Here is a 26343-nt window from a genome sequence, read left to right as displayed (position 1 = left end):
CGCACATCGCCATCGCGTGTTTCGCCAGTGAGCTGGCGAAAACATAATTGTGATGTAGCCGGTGCTCTTCAAGCACGACAGCTTTGCACAGAGTCAAAGCGAAACAACTGTTTGCCGCAACCGCTGCGGAAAAAACTGTGTCCGCTATCGACGTGATTATGACTGGCGACTTTGCGGTGCTGAAGGCACGCGCCCGATGCACGCTCCGAGTCTGGACGAATTAACTACCATTCTCGATCTGCAACACCTGCAGTCGAAACCGCGGTCACTATCTATGCGATCATCGATGGCGACTAAGTAGTTTTGTAGGCACGCGGCCGACGCGCGTACCGAGTTAAAATGAAACTACTGTTCGCCGCAACCACTGCGGAGAAAACCGCGGCCGCTATCGACGCGATCGTGGATGCAGACTACGCAGTTACGAAAGCCCGCGGCCAACGCGGTGTTATGCGCAGCGGTAAACGCAAGAATACAGGCTTTAATAACACAAATAGGCTCGAAGCGTTCCGGCGTTGCTGTCATTCACGTACGTTTTCAACTGATGGCTGTGGCGATGCGGACTCCGCCGCTTCGTTTCGGTTGGACGCTAGAGCCGTTCTTGCTCTTTTGTGTCGCAGATTTGCGGCGCTCCTCCAGCTCCGAAAGTAGTCCATATTAAACGATGTGCGGCCAAATAAGTCTGAATTAACGACAGTTTGATTGCATTGAATAATGCACACGCCGGCCGAGAGCACGCACCTTGTTGAGAAGCGTGCTCGCTGCCGTCCTTGTCGGCGAGATTTTCCCGCGGAAGCCGCATTATAATCGGTACTTCGTCTCACGCGGCTGCAGTGTAAGCAGTATGCGTATACATGGAGTGCTATGGGAAAATTAACTGGGAGTCTGAAAAGACCGTACTATATGCGGTCCTGAACTATAAACGGTTACGTTATAAGTGGTCTATACTGTAGTTTTAATGCCTGCATGAACTTGGACACATCCGCTTACTTACTGAATTAACAAGTGTGGTGTAGGCGCGCACAAGCAAACATGAATAGATCGCACTCGATGACAGCAGACAAGCACTGTAAGAACGTTAGGCGTGAGCAAATGTGGCAGGAGCAGCAACCGAAGGTTAGTAAGCTCTATCGCTTCAACATAAACTGAGCCACGGAAGCGCAGCGCATACAAAGTTCAGAGCTGTGTGGAGATCGCTTTCAAGATACGGTGCGCGCGAGCCGTGCGAAGTACAAGTATGCAGTGGCTTGCCGAGTAAAAGCTGCGCCCCCTTTCCTCCCATGCTGCCTTCGCGCTTTCCTCCTTTCGTGTGGGAGATTGAGTCGCCAGTTCCCCTTGCGCCCGGTCGCAAGATATGCATTAATTGCTGCAGCTAAACGTCAACTCCTCTCCCTCCCTCGCGTCCCCCCATGGCCTTCTGCACGACGAGAGGCGGGCTTTAGTCACGTTTGCTCTCCGCCGTAAGTTCGCTCTCCGTGAAAGTATGCGTCCCTCGCGCGCTTTTACTTGCACATACAGCAGCATACAGCATTTTTTTTTAGAGTTTTTTTTTTTTTCAGGAGTGGGAGCGTGGGCACGCGCGTGTGTTTTAATCACTATAGCGGCGTCCAATCAGGGTGCGCGGATGTGGGTTAGATCGGTAGCGCCCACTTCATATTTTTTCTTTTTCGATCTTTTTTTTTAGGGGTGGGAGCGTGGGCATGTGCGTGGAGACCAGTCTCCAGACAAAAATACCAGCGTTCTTCTGCTGATGCCCTACTTGTGAGGAGAACTTGGTTTCTGTGCTGCGTTGCGATTGTGTTGCATGTGTGTGTGGGTGGAATATGTAATAAATTGTGTTTGAAAGGTGGGTTGCCCGTTTGGCATAAGCAAAAGCCAAAAAAAGCATGCTTTGGTTATAACGCAGTACCGCTTATAGCACGGATTTTTACAACTCCCGCAACTTACGTTACAAGTGGTCTACGCTGTATAGTTAATAAGCGAATGTTAACAAGTTTATACGATGATAAAACTACTATCCTTACTTTGTATAGTTGTGTACTAATCTGCAATTGCAATCGATGCTTTGGCTTTTGGGCGAAACTACGAGTTTTCTATCACACGTAAGAATGAAAATAATATTGTGTGCAGGTCAACACTACTCTCATTTCTCAATTTTTGCTGTTCCTCGGCTCTTGCGTTTCCCGGCTCTTACGTTTTTTGTTTTTTTTTAACGGTCCCATGAAAAACGCATCAGCGGGGTTCTACTGCTAGCTGAGTTTCCAGAGTAGATAGCGTCCGCCGATGCATCGCCAATTGACCTTGAAGCCACGAGTCTCAGCAGAAACCGCACTTTGCCGTCGAGCCGCCTTGCAAGGCAGACACTGCGTCGGCGCCTAGCATGGCGTTGTGGCTTAATTGGGACGCACGCGCTAGTGATGTTTCATCTCCTGTTCGCAACTAAGGCTCGCCCTATCATCACGTTGCACATGTTAATTCCCTGGTAGTGCAACTGTCGGTGAAAGACGCCATGAAATCCGAGACTGTTTGGCGCAGTTAGGCGCAATTTTCGTCGATTGTATCAGGATGGCACAGTAAATCCCATTTGGCACACTTTGGCGCAGTTGGCACAAGGGTGGAATCCCTGCAGGTGGGAGAGGGGCAACTAAGGTGTGCAACGCAGGGTATGCTGCACAAAGGTGCGTGTGGCGAAGCGGCCCGCATGTTTCTTCTTTTCCTAGATTTCGTGTTTCTTTTCTTTTAGGTGCAAACACCCAGTAGCCCAATTCAATTGTTATAGCTGATAATGCAGTAGGCGAACAGTGCAGTAAGCACTTTATTTTACCATAGAACACTCACAAAAGTTCATAGTGCAGCAGCTGCTCATTGTTACATCTGAGTATTGTTAAAACCAGTACTAATACTATAAGTGGTTTTGAGTGTACTTCTTTCTGTCTAATTAAAATGTTTGAATGTATGTTTCCTCTGTTTTATTCGTGTCACCCCATTATCACAATTATCGGTTACAACAAAGGGATTTTCTCGCCACTTCAATATTGTTTCAAATGGGTTCAACTGTAGTTGTAGACTTGCATTTTGTAATATTCTGCTGTTACCTTTCTTGTGCTTACGTAAATGCTTGTTCGCCAATGTTGTCCTGTTCTTTGTCTCTCTCTGATCGGCAGGAATCCGTGACGCTTCTACTTCATGGAGTAAATGTGTCTCTGATAATGCAAAATATGTATATCTATCACTAAAAGATTAATCCGCTGAATTTCATGCCAAATTTAAGCTGCTTTGGATGCTTGAATCATCATAATCATCAGTCTATATTTATGTCCCCTGCAGGACAAATGCCTCTCCCCGTGATCTCCAATTGCCCCCGTCTCCTGAATGCCTGAATAGCGAATACTAATAAGGCATTCCCCTAAAATATGACAACCATGTACAAGGGCCCTGAAATGATAAGCGGCACATAACGCTGCTGATAGCACCACGGCTTCAGCGTGTTCATTTGGTACGCCTTCAACAAGAGTAAAAGCATATGCATTCATACGCACAGAGGTTTACGCATTCCAAGTCCGGAACAGTGCAAAATTAAACTTCAGGGCTATGTCTATTGGCTGTTGCTACGTTTGTCCTTCACCTTGCACTGATCATGTATGCAAAGTGAAACAGCCTTAGATTTAGAAGTTATTTCTTCTGTTTGAAACATTCGAGTGGAACTGATTGCTCTGTAGTGCATTTACAATAAGAGGTGAATCCGCTTCCCCCCCCCCCCCCCCCCAAGAGTTGTTATTAACTTCTCAGAAAACAGAATAAACCCGTAAATGCTCTCCCTTTGAATATTTTCAATTAGTGTTTTGCTTATAGTATCAGCTAGGCAGCTCTCAACAAACTCCTCTACAGCTAAACCTTGATGTAACTAAATACTAAATGTAACAAAGAATATTTTTCAAAACTTGGTGTCTGTAAAATGCGAGATATTCTTAGCCTCAATATAATGATGAGTGCCATCAGTTCTGTCTGTTCAAAGAGGTCAATCACCACATGTTTTAAAAGCTATTGCAGACAGTTTCACAGCTGGGACAGAGTTCGCATGCCTGCATTGGCAGCCAGGCTGGTCTGCTCGGTGCAGCTCACGATCGAGTTAAAGTTGACACAGCGACCACTACAAGAATGTCACACAAAGCACAGCGGACGTTTCTACATGATGCTTCTATAAAGCCATGCAGCAGCTGCAGCTGTCAGATACTGCTCCCAAAGTACAGTAGCCGACGGATTTTTCGGACTCCAAAAATTCGGACTTGTTGGTTATTCCAGACTTCATAGATGTACTGGCAGGATTCCCATAGAGCTAATGCATTTTCGCGACCGATTTTTCGGACGAATCTAGGTGCCATTGTTCGATTTTCCGGACTAAATCGCTCGCTCTGAGCCACGCTACCCGATCTTGGAGGCCGCCACGTTGGATTTTCCACTGGCTTGGCTTCCAGTGCCCCCTGTATTGCCTTCAAGATTAGTAGACGCACGATATCCTCTCGTCTCCGAGGCCATGCCCGCTCTTCCTTGGCCGACAAAATGTTCCAAAAAGCGGCACTCACGTTTTTTTTTTTTTAAGTTTCGGTTGCGCCGTACGCTGTGTGCGGGTGAAAGCTTGCAAGGGTTCCCTCCGGCGCGGCTGGAGGCGCACATGGACTTAGTTCGCTCGCAGGGCACGGAAAGAAGGCGGCGGAGACGGTGGGGAGTTAGTTGCATGCAGCTCTTGCGGCTGCTGCCGACGGAGCTGCTGCGCAGGCACCGTATCTTGAAAGCGATCTGCTATGTGGCCGAAGTGTGCGCCCGCGATCTGCGATGGGTGCAAAGGGCGTGCGCCGAGTGCCAGTAACTTCGTATGCGCCGTTTTTTTTTTCGTTTTTTATTTTACGTTCGCGTTGAAGCGAGAGAATAGACACCGCGAAAGTCAATTTGCCCGCGGTCATCGAGCGAGATGTGTTCATATGTAACCTGTGCGCGCGTGACACCGTGCTTATTTAGTTAGTAAGCGCATATTTACAACTTTATACGGCCAATAAAACTAACATCCTTACTTCGTATCGCTGTCTATTAATTTGCTATCGCAATCGATGCTCCGCCTTTTGGGTGCAACTGCGACATTTTTCTTAAGCCGCTCTAAGCCTCATCATTTTTTTTCTCTTGGGGGGGGGGGGGGGGGCGAGTTTTTTGGACTGTTTGGTTTTTCGGACTGCTCAATTTTTCGGACTATTTTTCAGTCCCCGTGAAGTCCGGAAAATCGGTCGGCTACTGTATTGCAGTTTTTCTAACACCGGAGGTGTTTTTTCACTGCGATTACCTTATTTACTCATATAAGGCCCACCGTCACGTAAAGGCCGCCCTCCAACCTTAATGAGCGAAAATTTAGAAAATAAGTTTCATTAAGCGTCACGCGCATTCTCGTGTGCCACTTAATTTCCCGCAAGCCGCTACAGGATGGCACTAGACGGCGTACAAAAAATCAGTAGGCAACTGCAAATGTATTCATAGTCAGCCGCCAGTAGTTGCATTTATTTGCATAGCAGTCCGCGTGCAGGTCGAGGCTTCAGTGAGTATCTATAAGCCTACCTTGTGTAAGGTCCACATTCAGCAAAATTGCAAAACAGGAAAAAAAAGAAAAAAAGGAAATGCAGGGCTTACACGTGCAAATATACAGTTTGCTCTAAGCATACGACGTCATATCAAATTCTGCACCCCAAAGAAGCACACAGGCTATGAGGAACACCATATTGGAAGGCTGCAGTCGAATTTTGGTGAACTGGGGTTGTTTGATATGGTCTTACAGTTAAGTACACAAGCATTTTTGCCTTCTGCCCCCATTAGGAATGTGGCTGTGCCAGCAGGGAATCGAACCCATGTCCTCGCGCTCAACAGCAGAATGTCACTGCTACTGAGCCACTGCATCAGTGCTCCTACGACGTTACCCATATGCATAGTAGGAGGGAGACATTAGAGAGAGAGCAGGGTTTCTTTTAATTTACAGAGGCAAGCACGTGGAAAGGGAACCCATACATGGATACCCGATTTCCGCACAGGGGCCTTTGAGTCATGGAATAGGTGCAGGAGCCACTGCACCATCCGTGGTCTAGTGTCAACATAATAAACAAAACCAACCACTGCACAATGATACAAATTGACGTGAGGATGTTTTTAACTCTTTCTGTACCGCACCCATTGGGCATCGTTAGCTCTGAAACGGCGCTTTCGAAACATTCCGCGCCGCTCACGGACATACTGCGCTATGGGACGTGAAAGAGGCGAACTCTATTTTAATTTTCTAAGCAGTTAGCTTTTTTTCCGTGAGACGGTGATTTTTAAACGCGCTCCGAAGTTTCGCGATCGTCAAAGGAGAACGAAAAAAATGGCTGCCCGTAATCGATTGTTTGAAACGCCGCTTTCGAGACCTTCCGCGCCGCTCACGAACACACTGCGCCATTGGACATGAAAGAGGCGAAATTATATTCTTGTTTTCTAAGCAGTTTACTTTTTTCCCGCCAGTCGGTGACTTTTTAAACACGCTCCGAAGTTTCGCGATCGTCAAAGCAGAGCACAAAAAGTCCGGCTCCGAAAACGGCGCATGCGCTTCGGGAGATCTCAGTTATCGAAATTCTGGTGCCTCTGCGGCTGATCTTATCGATACATCAAATAGCAGCGAGTCAGAGGACTGCTGACTTTCTGTCAGACTTTGAGTTTGAAAGCGACGACGACGCAAACCAGGCCACAGCCCTGGCACGCCTGACATGTAGTGCTTGCAGTTAAATTTTTGTATGGAATATCTGTTCAATGAAAAATTTTGATTTTTTTCGGAGATAGTGCCTGATAGCAGGCAATACATTTAGTATATCTCACTATTTTCGTAACATTTTTTTCTTAGTAGATACAAACGTTGTTCAATTTTATCGCACAATCTTGATTTTAACAATTGATATCTTTTTTATGACATACATCTCGTTAGTAAAACTTTTATGCGTGAAAAGTGCATTAATTTTGCTTTCTGTTTATATATTACATTAAATATTGAGTGCAGTGGTTCCTTCGGAAAAAAACATCTGCCGTAACATACAAAAAACAGCTATTTTCCTTATGGTAGGGTAAGAGTTTACGAACAAAATACTTTAATAACTGCGTAGCTGGGAAGGAGGGAGAGCAAATGAAGTATGAACATACTCCCAACAGCCACGACACAAATTTATGGCTATGCCGCAAACTTGCGCAATCTTTCTGTACTTAATATACTGCATTTTTTCTTATCATAATCTGTGCCTAATCACTTGGCTACACAAGTTTGTTTCATTTTTCTAGATTCGTATTGTGGTGATAAAAATGAATGCTATAGGTTGCAGGATGAATACATAAAAAAGAAAAAAGAAAATGACAAGCAAATCAACTACAATTTCAAAATTTTGCAGCATCAGTGTCACTATATGAAGACCCAGGTTTAATGTAGACATGTTCCATTTCATGCCTGGGTCATGCCTCAGCTGACGCCTGGCTGCACTGCGTGATTGCTACTGCTGTAACTTCTGTGAAACGTCTGAATGAAACCTTCAAGACTGCCACAGGTTGGCAATAAACTCTACACGCAAGAGTTGGCAGTTTCATTTGTGGAGGCTAAATGCAATCTCGCTGTTGACCACCTACCTAACGTTTAAGCAGCCGTGTAGCTCTCATCAACCAATCAGTCAATTGGCTCATGTTAATTAAAACTCCTTGGGGCAGCAAATTTTTGTACGAACTACCAGAAGTTTGTGTTATCCAAAGTGAAATATTATATATGGTTCAGAACAGAATTACATTGTACTACCTCGTGGTGTTTGTGATGACAATCAGATTGTCTTGCACAGCTCAACAAAGCAACCTGGGTACTAAGCACCAGAGTGTCTCGCTATTCATACTGTACGAACATTCGTTGATGTACAAGCTATTTTTGCCTGTTTTTCTCAGCACAGATAAGTCAAGAAGCTATAATTACCAAAAATTAATTTTTTCTTTTTTTTGAATAAGGTGCCCTTAATGTGCGTTATTTAACAGACTTCAGAAATAGCGCCTGTCAGAGATATATATCAAAACTTCACTAATCTCTTGGCACTAATTACTCTAGAGCACATGTCCCAGTTGTGCAATTGAAACCAAGCAGCAATTAAGTGATATCACTTTAGCAGAAATCCTGTTTCGAGAATTAGGTATTAAAATTCTAAGGCAATATGTTCTGATGTTCCAGCTATCATAACTACACAGTGCTGAAAGTGCCACAGTGTTACCATAGGAGATCTCCATTTTCGTTTAATACATAACCCTGTATGTTGAAACCAAAACTTTGCTAGTTTTTGCGCTAGCCTGTAGTAGTACTAAGTGTATTGAATTATCGCGAGTTTGAATTACTCTAAATCTGTTGTATACAATGCAGGGTCCCAGCTCGTATGTTCTGTTGCACTGTTTCTCAAGGGGCTAATAGCTGCCAAGCACTGACCCCCCCCCCCCCCCCCCCCCTGTCCAAACTAAACTTCTTGCCTTCCAATTTTCGTTTCAGTTCAGAGAAAACAATTCACAGTTCTGGTTAAAATCACTATATAAAATATGATAGATTTGAACTGGTTTATGTTTGCATAAGTGAAGAATAATTACAGAAAACAGCATAAACTTATTTTACACATAAACTTGATGGTGCTTTTAAGATGTGGAAAGGATCATAAAAAGGTATGTGCACTATTCTTCAGGAAGCAAGTAGTCAGAAAACGAAAATAATGTTGAGGAAACGCAGCTTAAAGCAATATATAATTTCTATAGAAGCCACTTCAGTTTACAAACCAGTGTTGTCTAATGCGATCGACTAGCTAGGAGGTGTTTATAAATTTCCGCGATTATGTATATGTGTACCACCTGCCGATAACCCGATAACTATTCGACGGTCATCAACTTTAAATGGTCACGAATGCATTCCTAACATGCTTGCCTCCCAATTCCCCAGAATGAAAATCGCAAGAACGATATTGTCACTTCTACAAAACCCCAACAAGCTATTGTGAGCTTATAACTGAGGTAGCATAGTTGAACCAGAAGTGCAGTCAACACTGGATGAGAAGCTCCAGAGAAGGTGGCCAACCCAAATTGAAAACTGTTATTGTCTTTTTCTGATTTCATTTTACAGTGAACTCTAGTTCAATTCCAGTTCAATACGCTGACCAGGCATCATCACACTGGACAGCGGCTGCACGTATCTCGTTTCATACCTGATGTGGCGACAGGCACGTTGGGCTCTTCCCCTTCGCCATCCTTGAGGACGGAGTCAAAGTCTCGCCGAAACTCGGTCCGAAGCCGCTGCCGAACCAGGAAGCCTCTGATGACGGCCTGCCAAGGCAAAGGTAAAAAAAAAAGTTTCATGACTGTACTACTTTTTTTTTCTTTGTGATTGTATTTCTGCATTTTCTGAGCAAATGCCTGATGCGGGGTTCTACCAAGCAGTAGCTTACAATTTCATTGTTTTCTGAACTCCTATGCAAAGATATGAGATTTGTTCTTGATCAGTTATACTCTGCCAGTTTCTCTTACACTGCAACCAATCTACCATACTGCTATGCAGTGGTCGCGCATGAATGTGACAATGCTGCTGTTATGTCGGCCGGACGGTGCGGCCGAACGGATGCACCACACCACACATCGTAGCCCAGACGAACGGGAGCCCTTTATTCAAGGATGTCTGTCCTATATATACATACTATATCGAGTGTGGCGCCACATCTTGGCGTCTACAGATAATCGCAGATGAGTGGCGGCACCTGGTGCTATTGCACGACACTACATCTTTCCCTCCCGGGAAGAAACGTATGAATCATTAGAAAGTCCAGTCCGCACAAAGCAATCACAATTGCAGTCACTGTCTGTACACAGAAATCACAAAACAGTCACTATCTGTGTGAACACTCACTGCTGTCAAATCACTGCACGTAATCTTGGAAGCGCACTGGAGGTCTGCGATTTCTCCTTGGCCGGTCAGGCGGTGGCTCGGCATCGAGTCCATTGCCTTCTACCGGTACACTGCACTCCACCGTGCGAGAGCCTGAAGCCAGGGTATGCGGTTGCGAACCTTGCGGCTGTGGTGGGCTCGGCGGCACGGGTAGTGGTACAGGGCGTGAGGGAGACGCAAGTTGATCAGCGGAACTCGCTTCCTGCGTTTGATGCGGACCAGCAGGCGTAGTGATCCAAGTCTTCGATGGTACATCTCTCCTGTGACAGTCTGTCAACGGGGGCATGTCGTGCGCGCCAGAGATGTCTATGTTAGTTCCTTGCTCTGGCGATGCCTCTTTTGGTACCGCTGACAGCTGCGAAGCGTTCCAGGTTCGACCGTCTTCCAGACAGAAAGACCAGCGGCCGATTCTTTTGAGGATTTTCAATGGTGGTCCATAACTTGGAGTGCCCTTTGGTCCGGGAATTGGTTTTTTCACTCGTACGTAGGTGCCCACTTGGAACTTGGGGACCCTAGCAGCTCGCCGTTGATCAGCGTAGGCCTTGCTCTTCCGTTGATGCTCTGCGACTCTTTTCCTGAGCACGCTCATCTCCCGCGATGGATTTGTGCTGAAGTCGGCCGTAGGCTGACCAATTACATCCAGCGATGTTCTCATGTGTCGGCCATGTAGAAGAACGGCCGGTGAGAGACCGGTGGTGCTGTGAGGGGTGGCTCTGTATACTCCCAAGTATTCAGTCACAGTTGCCTTCACTGGGCGCTGCTCCAGCAGGGCCAGTTGAATGTACGACTTCAGTACCCGATTAAATCTTTCCACTAGACCATTTGCCTGTGGGTGGTATACGGCAGAAAAGATGTGCCTGATTCCACGGTCTTCAAGGAAGGATTCAAATTCCCTCGATGTGAACTGTCTGCCGTGGTCAGACACTATCTCTGTCGGGTAACCCTCACGTGCGAAGAGTGAGAGTAGAAACTTCGTCACCGTGCGGGAGGTAACATCAGCACAAAAAGCCACTTCTGGCCATTTTGAGAAATAGTCAACTACTGAAATGACGAATCTGCAGTCTGTAGGTGCACGCTCGAAGGGACCAACAATGTCAATAGCTATCTTGTCCCAAGGTTTGTCAGGAAGAGGGATTGGCTGCAGTGGTGTGGGCGAGTTCTTGGCACTTTTGTCCGCGCTCTGACAAATGGCACAACTGCGGATAGTTGTTTCAACGTGTTTGTCTAACCCTGGCCACCAATACTTCTCTCGTAGGCGTTGTTTGGTTTTCACGATACCAGGGTGTGATTCGTGAGCCAGCTTGACAAAAGTGGCTGTGAGCTTGGCGGGGACTACGATGCGCTCAGTACGCAAGAGTATGCCATCAACCACTGTCAACTCCTTTCGGACTTCATAGTAGGGAGTCAGGTTAAGTGCCACGTTTTTGCGTGGCGGCCACGATGTCTGTACGCAACGGGCAACGTCTTGGAGAGTGCTATCCTCCGCGGTTGCATGCTTCAGTTCATCGTGATGTACACACATTACCAGAGACACTATTTCTTCTTCTGACTCGGGGCCACCTTCAGTGTCTGGAAGAGGTAGCCGGGACAAGGCATCAGCTACCTTGTTGTGCTCACCACGCCTGTACTGCATCGTGAAGTTGTACCGCAGTAACCGTGCAGTCCATCTTGCTATGCGGAGTGGTCGCTGTCCTGTGCCTTGAGAAGAAAGCAGGGCTACTAGAGCTTGGTGATCCGTTTGCAGAGTAACTGGACGACCCCATAGGTACACATGCCATTTCTCTAGAGCCCACAAGCAAGCTAGATCCTCACGTTCACCAGTCGAGTACTTCCGTTCTGCTTCCGTCAATGTTCGTGACGCGAATGCCACAGTTCGAATGTGCCGACCATCAACTTGTTGCAGTACCGCACCTAAACCATATGCGGATGCATCGGTGGCCACAATGACGGGAAGTGCTGGATCGAACATTTGTAGTACCCTGTGGGAGGCTAGGAGGTTCTTTACTCTTGTAAGACTGTTCTCAGCAGCAGTGTCCCAGATAAAAGGAGTGTCCTTACGAAGAAGTCTGCGCATGGGCTCCACTTCCTCTGCTAGGCGTGGAACAAATCTAGCATAGTATTCTACTAGTCCCAGGAACGACCGGAGCTTGCCAGCATCTGTAGGGGTGGCAGCGTGAACAATGGCGTCAACTTTGGTCTGAAGGGGTGCTACTCCTTCGGCGCTAACGCGGTGACCAAGAAACGAGAGTTCGGATGTGTTGAAAACACATTTGTCATTTAGCTTGAGCCCAGCGTGTGAAATTCGTTGCAGGACTTCCTCTAAGTTCCGCATGTGCTCTTTCTCCGACTTGCCGAAGATGATGACGTCGTCCAGGTAGCAGAGAACGCCTTTGCATCCCTGTAGAATTGACGTCATGAGTTGCTGGAATGCTGCTGGTGCTGAGGCTAGGCCGAAACATACTCTCTTAAATCGAAAAAGGCCATCGTGCGTTATGAACGCTGTAATATCTCTACTGTCTGGATGAAGCAGAACCTGGTAGTATGCGGAGGCCAAATCCAACTTAGAAAAGTAACGGGCACCGTTCAGGGCATGCAGCAACTCTTCTGTGTGTGGCAGGGGAAAGCTGTCGACCACCACAGCTTTGTTAGCTTCGCGGAGGTCCACGCAGATGCGAATGCTGCCATCTTTCTTGCGAGCTGCAACAATAGGGGAAACCCACTCTGACGCATTTACGCATTCAATGACATCAGCAGAAAGTAGGTTCCTCAGCTCGTCGCTGACTGCTTCTCGCACTGAAAGTGGTAGGCGTCTGAGCTTCTGCGTGACAGGAGCTACCGACTGTTTGAGCTTGACCCGATGCTGGACACCTTTGGCAAGTCCTAGCTCTGGTGAAAACAAGTGTTCGAACTTGGCCCATAATGAAGTAGGCATACCAAACTTGGGTGGACCCAGTGGTGGCTTCGTGGTGGGCGGAGACAACTTGTTTGTGTTCTGCGAATGCATTTCGGGGCGTAGGATTTTGGGGCCTTTTGTGTCGACGTTCGGTTCAACGGCCATATTAAGGCAGCGCAATTCTGTGCCTACAATCTGGAGACCAAGAGCTTTTACAGCATCAACACCCAGGAGTGATGTTCCACCTGGTGTAACGTGAAACGTTACTACAGCCGTTTCTGATTTGTACGTTACGAGGGCGGTGAACTGGCCATGCACAGGAATTTTCCGACGTGAAAAATCCAGCAACGTTATTTGCGACTTTTTCAGCTCAACTTGGTCTCTGAACCGGCTCCTAAAGTTATGTTCTCCCATTATCGACACAGCTGAGCCAGTGTCCACTAAGAATGTTATGACGCACGGGCGTGATGCCAGAGCAACAGGTTGAACCCCGACATCAACGTAGACGCCCGTACGCTTCTCAGCGTGAACAGTAAAAATATTCACGACACTCTCAGCGTCTTCCTCTGAAACGATTTCGGCAACTCGAGCCGGGCGTCTTCCACGTCCGCGACGCGAATTTCGGCAGTACTGTTGAAAGTGGCCTCGGCGGCCGCACGCGAAGCAGGCTCGACCGCAGGCTGCACAGGCTGACGGCTGGCAGTTTTGTGCGCCGCAGTTGCCGCACACGTTTGTGTTTACGGAGTACGGGACGACGGCGCTAGCAATCTCCGGCGCAGGCGGACGAACGAAGCCGGAGCGCGAAGAGCTAGGCGTACTACGTCGGTCGGTACTGCTGGACTGGCGTACATGTCTGCGACGGCCTGTCGGGTTGCGTCCGCGGTTATGTTGTGGTACTACTCGATCCACAGGGGCTGTTCCGAGAGCTTCGGATTCGCGCTGCACTTGCTCGCGAAGAAGCGCTATCTCCACGGCGCGGTCAAACGTGAGCGCGTCACCCTCGAGCAATAGCCGCTCCCGTAGGCGCGGGCATGTGACCCCGGCGACGAACTGGTCGCACAGATTTGTATCCGCTTGCGCGGCAAAGTTGCATGACGAAGCCAGTTCGCGAAACGCAAGAGCAAACTCCGATATCGGCTCACCGTGCAGTTGACGACGGTCACGGAAGCGATGTCGCTCGACGCGTACGTTGCAAGTAGCGGAAAAGTGTCGAGCCAGGGCTTGAACAGCTGCGTCGTACTCGTCCGGTGGCTGTGCGAGCTCGGCATCGGCTTGTTTGATCTCTGTCGTTCCAACTGCAGCGGTGGTTGCAGAAGGCGTAACCGTCTGAAGGGGGGCGGTTCCCGCACTCGGATGCGCGGGCGGGTGGTCTGGGGCGTTCGATGGTGGTGGCGGTGGCAGGGCGTCGAAAATTCGTTGTCCTTCAGGTCCGAGGCAGTGCAGAAGGAGGGCTCGGCGGCGGGCCGCCGATAGCTCAGACGCTCCAGAGGCGAGCGTGAAGTTTTCAAACAGGCGCAGCCATCGCGGCCAGGGGATGGCGGGCGTGCCTGGTGAAACGAGGAACGGCGGCGGCGGCGAAATTCCGGGAAGCATCCTCGTCGCCAGTTTGTTATGTCGGCCGGACGGTGCGGCCGAACGGATGCACCACACCACACATCGTAGCCCAGACGAACGGGAGCCCTTTATTCAAGGATGTCTGTCCTATATATACATACTATATCGAGTGTGGCGCCACATCTTGGCGTCTACAGATAATCGCAGATGAGTGGCGGCACCTGGTGCTATTGCACGACACTACAGCTGCCTTGAGCACAAATCAATATTGCCGTATCAATATTATATCCCCGTATCAATATTCCCTACGCTCAATCAAAACACGTCTGAGGAAGTATCAGGCATCGCAAAAATCTCTGGCAGCCAATTGCAAAGAGTGCGCGAGCTATCGCGCGTTAAATGAAACAAGGGCATTTTTCAAAAAGCAGAGGTGCGTGCGTCGGCAATCCTTCTGTCTTGCTACATAAGAAATTTGCATTTCTAGATAGTTAGCACACACATGTTCGGCTCTAACTTTCATGTTCCTTTATGATTAAGTATCAGTTTAACATTTTTTATTTGTTACCCCTACTTGCTCTGCATGCGTGATTGCTTCTATGTCTATATCTATGTGAAGTTTGTTCAATAAATTCTTCAGTTGAGAGTATGTACTTTGTCCTTCATTGCACCTTAAAAAAGTTCTAACGATAAACGTCAACCAACGAGCCAGCTTCTCCATTTTGCTGTTGTGATGCACCCACCTCCTGCATATCAAAACCAGAGCTGGTTAATAGAAACAACTATTACAGTAAATTATCTAAAGCACTATGATGACCGCCAGTAACCTTTCTAGAGTTACACACAGATCTTGCACAGATTCCAGACGCTGACTACCAACCACAATATCTCTTGCCAGGATTTGCCAGAATGAGGATTTGGACCTTCATTCAAAAAAAAAAAAAAATGAAGCAGAAAATGCCATTTCAGCATTTCTTTAAAGGTTTTTTGAACCACCTCTCAAGCTTGGTGCCCATTCTGCGGACAGCATACGATGCTGTGAACACCTCAGCCAAATTTTGGACTAGTGCATGACGTGTAGAGCTCACAAGCGAAGCGCGAAGTCACCTTTTTCTAAAACACCCTCTTTTCAACAGAAGCCGTTTCATGACTGTGTGCAGCTGCCATATTTCATTACATAGCAGATTCCCATACACGGCTGCTATTGTTGAATAGCTGACATCAATCAAGAAGCGTGACCAGATTATTGTCGGCGTGCCCGCCCACGTAGGAATGAAACTTTGGCCACACTGCTTATAGGTGTTGTAGGCGTCGGGTCTCGCTAATTTCGATTAGTATGCAACACGCAATCAGCCCCGAACTACGCCAAACTTAAGTCCAGACCACGTGTACACTATGCCTGCGCAATAAATAGCAGTAAGCATCTACAAGGGATGCACGTCAGTGTGCGCTCACTCCTGGTTGCGCCAGGCTAGACGTGCTTCATTAAGTGCACAATCTGGATTTTCCTAATATCCGTGCAGGAAAAAGCAGGTCCGCATCACATAGCATGGCCAGGCTGGAACATGCAAGCGCGTACTCCTCCTTCCCGTGGACTTGAAGATGCGTGTCTCTACATCTGCTGCCGGGTGCCACAACAAGCCCTCTCACCAGGCGGATCATCGCCACTCTACTGCCACCGGTGCCTCCTCCACTCCATTAGAAAGGAGGACATTGGAGGCGAATGGAAATGGTAAATATCACGCTGCAAGTATCTACGGTCAAATTATGTCCACCTGAAAAATTTTGTTAATATATGTGGTTCGGGGCCCCTGTATGAATAAAGCAGGTCACAAAGACAACTTGACATGCTGCAACCCAGAGAAGGGGTGCGCGCATGCCTTCCAGACCCTACCTGGATGGCAGAGGCCGCCTGGTCTCGCCGGCGCTCGTGGGCCCGCTCAATGCGTGCTGCCTTGGCCTGCTCGAGGAACTGCTCCTTGGAGGCGGACTTGGGCTGGCCAGCAAACATGGTGCTCCCTCCAATCCTGGGCACATGCACAAAGGAGGGGAAGGACATGGGGAAACACAATGGGCACATTCACACCGGCGATTGACAGAAGTCACGCAACCGAACACAACTGACGACCAAGGGGTGACTCGCGGCAACCGACCTTGACACTGGAAGGCGCAACCTGCCCATCACCACACCGACACGTCTATTAACATAAACAGTGCATGAGAGTACACGTTGCACAGATGACAATATAAAGACAATTGTACTCATCACATTTATTTTCATAGCATTTATGTAACCATTTTGCGGAAGCTTTGCTTCACACACATTCCAATATGTGTGTCGGATCTGCAAAATTGGCTATTGCTTTTTTTTTCTCAAGTATAATGATAAGCAGCCAGTAGTGAGTTAAGACTACTTGCCATATACACTCCAACCTATCTTTATTTGTCTGGCGATTTCCTTTCCACGATTGGGGCCTCCAGCGACTACTCAGACTAGATAAACAAGATCTTGCACAGATTCCAGACGCTGACTACCCAACCACAATATCTCTTGCCAGGCTGCTGAACATTACCCTATTATTCTGCAGGTTAGTCCTCAACCTTACGCTTCGTTTTTGCCAATCAAATGGTCAGTATTTTTTGACCCATTGTGAAACATTTCCTCCAGACTTCTTCCACAAGCATTGCAACGTGCTCTATGAATTGGAGACTGAACTTTTATTCTTGGTCAGATTTGTCAATCTTTGGCACATGCAAGAGTATAAAAAAGTATAACTTCGACAGGAGGTATTGAAAATACCCCTCGATGCATGTCGGATTTACTCAACCAAATGATGTAAAATCTGTACTTTGCCCAACAAGGCGTTGAAATTTTAAAAGGCAACAGCAGTGAAAACTCGACTGGCAAATTCTGTTGGGTCGTTCAATTTTGCACTTGCTTTCATGATGCCTCGAACACTGACCTATGATTTACAGTGAGCACAGTTTAAGTTGTTATGTTCCAGTAATATAAAGATCAAATTCCCCCATTTTGCTAAGCTACTTTTAAAAATCCTTTACTGTTTCAAGAATGTATGAGACAGTTGTGTAGATGATTGGTGATCTTGCTTCTATGAACGATTTTCATGTTTTCTTGCTCTGTCCTGTTGCAAGAATTGTAGGAAGTTGGGAACTCTACAAGCCATTCATCGCGGCTTTTCTCTGAAACCCCTGCATTTATTTCGTGTAAATGAAAAGCAAATAACGTTTCATTTGATTTGATGTACAATGAGAAGTGCTTACTGTTGTCTCTGATTTACCTTGAGGCAAAAAAATGCTCTTTCCATTATGTTTGGTGACTGCATTTTCAAACTTATACAATGGAGTGCTAAGGAGTTAAACAGCAGCTACCGTTAGTACGACAGATGCAGACAAGTGGTTTTGCAACTAAATGACAGATTTGTGTACCTCACAAGGGGCGCATCATAACTCCTCGACAATATGTAGCCACGGCCCTTTTATTTACTTTTGTTTCTCAAGTGCAAGGTCTTGCCATCTACTTCCACTTTTTATACCATCAAACTTTTTATAAGTCATAAGATACACATACAATTTCTTTATGCATAAACACTTTTCATGCTTAGTGGGTATTTTTTTACGCTTAGCCCTTTGACTGCTGAGTTTTTTTACGTGCTAGTTCAGTGGACATTTTGTGTTACAAAGAAGCTGTTTCTACGTCGCCACTTTCTTCTAACGCACAATTCATCAACAGCTTACACATCACTTTGTTTGTCAAAGTGCAGACAGACCTGCCACAGTGGTTTGCCATGGCTGTCCTGCTGAACCAGACCGATAGAGTACCGAGAAATTTGCTCCACCTGCTATTAAAAACTTAACTTGCAAGATTTAAGTGTATATACGACCTCTCTATAAATGGTACAACCGGTACGCAATATTCATTTTTGCACGAGTTGCTTCTTGAGAGGCTGGGAATGCGCTGAAAAGACAAAATGAGTATACTCAGGAGTGGCAGTCAAAGGGTAAAGAGAGTAACTATGGTATAAAAATAACACGTGAGGACTCAATGAAGGTGGAATAGTTTCATACATTAGTGTGTGTGGAGAACAAGTATTAAAGATGAACTGCAATGAAAAAAATATATAGAAAAGTATATATAAACAAACAAAAACACAAAATGGACCCCCTTGTATCATATTTTTTTTACTGTCCTAACTAAAATGGCCTATTATTTTGCCCATTTACTACAGCCCATTATTCTTTAATATTATTGCCCCATTTTTTAATTTTTTTTTAGGTAGTGGAGCTGAAATACATCTCTAGCTTACTGAGCAGAAAAATTGAACCAGTCACCTAGTCAAAACTATTGATTTAGCATTTGAAGTTTCCTATTGTGAAGGTCTTCGTAAAATACTTGAAATTAGGGGTGTGCGAATATCCGAGTTCCGAATTCAAATCAAATAATATCTAATCGAATAATTTGATTCGATTTTCGAATAGCTAGTATTCGAAGTTTCGAATAATTCCACAGGACGAATATCTAAAATGCGACAAAGGCCAATGGTGCAACTTGGTTAGGGTGATGTGGTTAAAACTAATGCTAACGTCGTTACAGAAGCTGTTTCGTTAAAACTTTCACCGGTATCCTGGTTCAAAAGCGAACGTATGTTTATATTAAAGGAGATTAGGCCACTTCCGCACATAAAAAAAAATAACACATATGAGAAAACTGTCAACAAGCCCATCACAACTTCGCCTTCAAAACGAAGGCATGGACTTTTGCGCAGTTAAGTCGCGTATGCCGCAAGCGCCGTAAAACACTTTTATACAAACATCTTCCTTCACATCCTGTCTTAACTACTGTTGCCGTGCGCTAATACTGGGCTGCACCCGGGATCAGGAATGAACATGACTCATCTGCTCACAGCACAGCGAAGGCTTTTGGACAGGGCAAGCACATTCGTTTGGCTACGGCGGACAGGCGGATGGAATACCTTCCCATCCCTGCTACAGAGGTGCCCAGTGAACGCATGTTTTCAACTGCAGGAAACACCGTAACATCGCGGCGAGAGAGCCTGAAGCCAGGTCATGTGGAACAGCTAGTGTTTCTGCGTGACAATTTGTAGCCTTGCGGTAAATGTCCCTCACTGCTTTGTGTGCTCGAGGACATGAGCAGACATTATTTCTTTGTTCTTTTTGTAAATTTTAAATAAAATCTTTTGTATTCAATATTCGATTCAATATTAGATCTTTTTGGCCACTATTCGGCACTATTTGATTCGAGATGAAATTTCACTATTCGCACACCCCTACTTGAAATGTGAAAAGAAAAAAAAAAAAGTCAATTTTGACATATTTCCTGCTCAACATGCTTTTACCTAACCAGACGAGATTCCATTAGACGCTTCATATATCTATAGCTTCATGCCTCACTGAACGTTGGCATTAAAAAAGAATAAAAGGGGAAAAAATCTAGCAGACCAAACTGCTGCTGCCTCATGATGTTACTGCTTCCTTTACTTGTTATTCCGGACAGTGCAACCCACAGAATGTGTGGTTGCACCCACACACCAACCCAGCCTTTCTCTCCTGTATGTCATTAGTGGGCACAGTAGAGTCTGTACTACTGCAGTAAAGGCAGATAGAAATGGAAAGAATAAAAAAAGAAAAATCTGCAACTGCACAAAAATTTCTTTCCTCTCTAAGTGCACAGAGAGAGGAAGCAATTCAGTGGCCGGAATTGCAAGGCGTGACGCGAGTGGTCCTGCCGACCTGGAGCGCCCTTCTGGCAGAGTTTACCGGGAAAAAAAAAGTTGAATAAAGACAGTCACCTGTACATGTCGACCAGATCTTACATGTCAGACCAGATCTTAAAACTCAAAAAGCGCCTCCAGTATAGACGTGGGAACAATTTATTTGGGCGGCAGCATGCTTTTTGGGCACCACATTCTGGCCATATGGCGGGACAGTGTCCTCAATAAAAATTACTGACACTACGTGTATTTGCCACACCAGACAAATGTGCTAGCACCGTGGAGTGGCAACTCTCTTACAGACAATAACTTCCGAAAGCATCTTCGCAGTTCAGAAAAAAACTTGTCATGGTCCAGGGATTTGTTTACATAAAATTTTCCTTAATGCCAATATTTTCTCACATGAACTTCTTCACTACACCTTAGAATGTTCGGCAAAATTTGGTGGAGTAATTCATTTGTTTCAAGCTTACAGCCTTCGCCATTGTGGTACTATAATTATAGTTATGCCCTGCACTACCAACTGCCAGGCCGTGGTGAAGTTAGACAATAAATGGACTGCTCTGGATAGGGCGTAGTCTCTATCAAGACAAATTTCTCTAACTATGGAGTTTACCTTTTAAGAAAACTGAAATGAACTTTACTTTTGTAGCATTCCAATAGAGTCAAGTAAATATTCATTCTGTAGAAGAGTGCGAAGTTGGCTGAGTGACATTTTGCGAAAAGCAATGCAGCAAGAGGACCAATGAAACAGCCACTGCTGTTGTTTTGTCTTTCACTGGTCCTGTTGCTACCTTATGTTTCTCGGCAGGTAAATGTTAGGTGTTTCTTTATGTGCAAGTCCCTTCACTGTGTAAATTTCCGCAGCACCTACTTGAATAAGGCAACAGCCTGCACGTGTGCAGACTGAACGTCATCATGGCAACCAACATGCCATCACACACACAAAAAGAGATAAGACCTCCAACCATGCCAGGCAACGCTTGTAGCAATGGGCATAACACTTAATTTCTTAAAATTTCTTAGCAATTTTTAAAGCAATATAAATACGGTTAGGAAGATTAAACTAAAAAATTGAATTCCGGGGTATTGTGTGTTAAAACCACGATATGGTTATGAGGCACGCCATAGTGGGGGACTCCGGATCGCTTTTGACCACCTGGGGTTCTTAAACGTTCACCCAAATCTAAGTAAACAAGCATTTTCACATTTAACCCCTATCATAACGGGGCCACCGCAGCCGGGACTAAACCCATTATCTCCAAGTTCAGCAGCACAATGCCGTAGCCATCGGTCTACCATGGAACGGGTGTGCAAACATTTGTGTAGATGATCTTGTGCACACAAAGTGAGGCCAGAAAACACAGAAACTGTATTACTGACTGAGAAAGGTGGGCGAATGACTATAGGATGACTCAATGTACAGTGGGCACAGGTTCACTACAAAAGCCTCGTCAATCTCTTAGGGTGCCGGAGGGTTTGAAAGTAGGCATGTGCGAATATTCGAAACTTTCGAATAAATAATTGAATAGTCTGCTATTCGATTTGGCCTTCGAATCGAATAGTCACTATTCGTAAGTGCGAATAGTTTTAGAATACTTTTCGAATATTTCAGAACATCTACTGCGCCCAAATGTAAACAAAATTGGAGCAAAAGTATGGTAAGTTTGCCCCCCCCACGGGCATACAGCAAAGACATAAAATGTGAGACCGTGCCTAGCGAAGCAGGCGACGTCAGTTAGGTAGCCATACCTTACAGGCTGTACAGCGATCAGTCGCACTCTCCGAAGAGCTCTGTGCATGCGAAGAAACTACTTGTTTGGCTCCAATGCTTCATTTATGCTTTTAAAAAACAACGCTTCATAACATAGTATGGAATGACAGAAACTTGCTAACTTCAAGAATTAAGAGATGTGAACATCCGTTTTATATTGATTGTGATAATGGCTATTCATTATTTGAAAATTATTCGATTTGCATTCGATTCGGTCTAAAAAAAAATCACAGCATATCCACGAAGTGAATGATGATGAGTGGGCGAAGCACCGGGGGATCATTCGGGTAAACCACAGCTACGGACGAGAGATAAAGAGAGCGCGCGTCGGGAACGAGAGAGAAAATTACACCATCTTCCCGTAGGGGAACCCTGAGTAGTATGCGAAGCAGCCATGGGGTCGACTCAAGGTAGTTTTATCAGCTGTATAAACTTGGACATGCAGCAGCACCAGCAACGCGCAGAACTGTTGTCGACGGCGTCGGCGTTTTGCCTGCGTTTGCACCGAACGCGCGTAAAGTGGAACCGGAAGTGGAACCGGAACGCCATCTAGTGAACACTTCATAAAACTACAGGTGGCTACATACTACTACTACTACTACAGAGGAGGGAACGACCCACACCCTAAGGAGCTTTGCCCCTAAAACACTCTTTGCACACCCCTATTTGAAAGTGTCATTCTTTGTTGCACAGGTGGCATCGTTGTACAAGGCCACAGTTGCAGCAATTTGTACAAGACATGCCACACAGGTGAGGTCAGGCCACTAAAAGCAAACTTGTATAATTGAATACAGCAGGAATGACATTTCTCCCATACAACCTGACAAGTACAGGCCCTGTCACATTCTACATAACTATGCTTCAACTGGCTCTCTTACTGCAGCTAACAACAGCAGCAGTTCAAGTGGGCCACAGCTTGCACAATAAATGATGCACTCCAGAGCGGGATTTATGGTGTGTGTGTGTCAGCTCTGTTTACCATATTTTGCTAAATATAATCTGCGGACAATGCTTGTCTGTAGGCTGAAATTTCCCGTGGTGCGGACTATCTATGGCATGCAGACTATACATTACTTTTTTTTATCATAGGCACACTTGAAAAAAACAAGGCCCCAATGCACTTGTAACATTTTCCTATACGAAATCACAGTGAAATTGAGTGAATGTTGGTTGTGGACAATCAAAAGAAAAAAGTTTCAGCTGAAAATTTCCTCACGCAGACTATACTTAGACATTGAGCTACCAACGGTTCTTCCGTTACTACACATGTAATGAAGAGGTAAAAGCAGAAGTTATACCCGGGTCACAAAAGTTTTGATTGGGATAGACTGCTATAGGGATCACATTTCTCAGTCACGATTGGTTCCATTGCACAAGCTGCAGATGGGAGCCAACCATGATTGAGAAATTCTATCTTTATCAGATTCGATCGCGATTGACTGTGTTAAAGAGGTATAGCAGAGTGCAGTTCACTTGTTATCTGTTGCATTTCCCGGAGCGGGGACACAATTTGTTGTAATATCTGATGATAGTTGCCAGTGGATAATCGGTTGGTATGTCTATGAATCAAAGTGTTCATAAAAGCACTCTCATAAGCACTTTGTAAATGTATCTTGAAAAGCTTAGTCAAAGGCAAGATCAAAATGAGGTTAACAAGGGTATTGCTATTGAAATCATTGAAAAGCTTTATAAGAAGTTTGAAGTCAATATGAAAGCTTCAATCTACTTAACTGTTACATCACCGAGCGCTCATGTGGTACTTGTCAGGAAATACCACAGTTTGTAAAGTTCCACCTGAACTTTCAGATTATTTTTTTTCCCCTTTAATTGTGCAGTTGTAATGTACAGTGGTGTTCAATATGATCTGCAACACCAGTGCCCATGATCAAAGAGACTCCAGGACTGCATGGAGGCAACGTGACACACGAAAAACTGGTTGAATAAATACCTGTAATTAGAACTGTGTCTTTTCTTTAATTTTTCGTATGTTAGTGCCGATACACAGTCTTGGAGCCCCTTTAGCCATGAGCACCAATGTTGCAGCTCATATTGAACGTGACTGCACCAGTCAACAGTGTTTCAGATTAGATTGAGTCATAGTGAATAGGGTGTGCCCGGCCGAGGAAGCATACTTCAGTTAGCTGAGCAAACATGCTGCCCATGAATCTGTGTGTCCTTCTGTTCATGTCAACTTGTACAACTGAGAATTCTACATAAAACCTGGGTACGCTTCATTCTGCTAGGCAGACATTGCATGGTAACCAGCAAAATACAAACGGAAGAAGCCATCATCACTTACACAAAAAAACAACAACATGTGAGCGATTTTAACTCCCAATACACAACACGACTGCCCCCAGAAAAATGAGAAATCTGGTAAGAATGTGTTCACGATATGACAAATATAATGTGACCCATGACAATGTTAACTATTAAGTTTGCCGTTACAAGTTGAACGTTGGTAGGAAGAAGGGAAAGCTGCTTAAGTTTGAAAAACTCAAGTCAAAAGAAGAAGAAAAAAAAAAGTGTTCAAGGTCCTTTCATTTTCTGCGATAGAAGGTGTAACTTGGCAAGCAACACCGCTCTTGACGTCAAATTTTTGTTTCTAAATTTTTTAAAAAGTAACTGTACACTTCCACTGAAATACCATGTTATGTACTGCACGCATATGCACACTGGCAATATTGCAATACGCACTGCCTCGAGTTAAGTTTTTGTTTTCCCTCGACTCTTGTATCTAAAAGCGCGGAGATGTGATAAGATTTGATGCCACGAGAGAGAGACGAGGAAACGACAGCGACCGACCGGTTCGCGTCAGATTGCTTGACGCACGTCTTCGTGTAGTCTCTTTACAGATAAGCTAAGCAAAACCGAAAGAGCTAAGTATATGCCGTCGGAAGTGCACGCGGCTGGCCTGTACGTGTTTGGGAGAAGCAATTAATCACATCCGCGCGTACGTATAAGAGACCACAGACACGCGCGGCCTTCCTTTTCTTCTCTACCCCGCGTTTTACGGCACGAGCGGAACAGCGAAATCACCGTCATCTTTGAATGCGGGCTCCTAGAGCCTTCATTCATCGCAATTCTCTGCGACACGGACGGCCGCGCACGCCTCGAAAGAGGCGGCGCGCACCGCGCATGCATCACTGGCCGCAAAAATTACGCGGTCAAAACAATCGCGGCGTAATATCTCCGGGTTAGGTTTCCTTACGCGCGAACATAACGCCGCGTCGAGTGCGATCTCGCGAGCGGCGATAAAGGCGCAACCCGAAGCGCGTGTGGCAACGTCAAACTGCCGCTCGCCCCGCTTTCGTTTATCGCTTCGCATCCACTCGGCGGCGGGAAATACCCTTCGGTCAGGTAAACCGTCGTACGAGTGAATTTAACGTATATTCGCTTGCCGAGAGGGAGACACGGGCCGCGGATGCAGCTGCTGCTGCCGCCGCCACGGGTCAATATTTACATGGTAACAGCCGATGGAGCGAACGTGAGCGTCGTACTACACAACATACCTCTGGCTCAGCTGAGATCACGTCGCAGCGCTAGCTCTTGCAGTGGACCACCCGCCGGCCGGCACATCGCAGGAGAAGTGCGGTGTATTCGCCGCGTTTGTGCCGCCCTCGTCGTAGTGATGACAGCTTTCAACGCTTCCGAAACTTGCTACACAGGGGCGATCCCGCGAACACAGCACACCCTCAAGCGATGTGCAGACGGATGGCTAGTAGACCGTCGGATTAGTAACGCAGCAAAAAACACCATGTGCTTTTAATTTTTCAATAGGTAAATAGCAAATAATAATTAAATATTTTACGATGTTGTTTTAATAATATATTTGAAGTTATTATAATTTATTTTTGAGATGTTAGAAATTTAACAATAATCTGCTGGCCTTTAATATGTCAGCCCCCTGCTCTTGAGCGTGGCTGAAGCATGCGGTCTTGTTTTGGTTGAGTAGCGCTGTCACTTCACATGCGATATGTCTCGAATTGTCGTGAAAAACCTTCCCAAAAAGGTGCGATCTTGCTTTAATCTCTTCCTGCCCGACGTGTTTTTCCTTCCAGTGACACTCATCGATCGCGTCGTGAAATTACTTTCGCATGCAGATCAAAGAAGACCGACTTCGGGAGTTCTTCTCTACCAAAGGGACGGTGACTGATCTGCAACTCAAGTTCACGAAAGAAGGTGTCTTCCGACGTTTTGCCTTCGTGGGATTCAAAGATGAGGCCCAGGCCGCTGCTGCCAAGGAGTACTTCAACAATGCGTACCTGGACACTTCCAAGCTTCAGGTGACTTCTTTGAACGATCGATCTCGTGACATCGTTTACCTGATGGTGTCAACTAACTAACCCGCAGTTGTTTTATTCAAGAAATGTGAACCGTC

General features: G+C 45.9%; 2 protein-coding genes across 5 annotated transcripts in view; one reads left to right on the top strand and one right to left on the bottom strand.

Moving 5' to 3' along the window:
* Positions 1-26343, top strand: part of LOC119445555 (uncharacterized) — a 535946-nt gene that overhangs the window by 8471 nt on the left and 501132 nt on the right. The window lies entirely within an intron of this gene.
* On the bottom strand, positions 9223-14534 carry LOC119444528 (retrovirus-related Pol polyprotein from transposon opus). The gene is made up of 3 exons (XM_049664635.1): positions 13833-14534; positions 9993-12986; positions 9223-9378 (listed from the first exon to the last, which is right to left on the bottom strand). Exons 1-3 carry the CDS (start codon positions 14478-14480, stop codon positions 9223-9225), a joined length of 3798 nt encoding a protein of 1265 aa, XP_049520592.1. The 5' UTR covers positions 14481-14534.

This window comes from Dermacentor silvarum, chromosome 3 (assembly GCF_013339745.2).
Source record: "Dermacentor silvarum isolate Dsil-2018 chromosome 3, BIME_Dsil_1.4, whole genome shotgun sequence".
Classification (NCBI taxonomy): Eukaryota; Metazoa; Arthropoda; class Arachnida; order Ixodida; family Ixodidae; genus Dermacentor; species Dermacentor silvarum.
Note: the sequence above shows the minus strand (reverse complement) of the source record. Positions and strands in the feature narration are given on the sequence as shown.

Coding starts and splice junctions, on each gene's coding strand:
- LOC119444528 (XM_049664635.1), bottom strand. CDS start 14,480: ATGCTTCCCGGAATTTCGCCGCCGCCGCCGTTCCTCGTTTCACCAGGC. Junction 12,987..13,832: donor TAGCGCTTCTTCGCGAGCAA/GTGCAGCGCGAA, acceptor ATGCATTCGCAG/AACACAAACAAGTTGTCTCC. Junction 9,379..9,992: donor GGAGAAATCGCAGACCTCCA/GTGCGCTTCCAA, acceptor TTGCCTTGGCAG/GCCGTCATCAGAGGCTTCCT.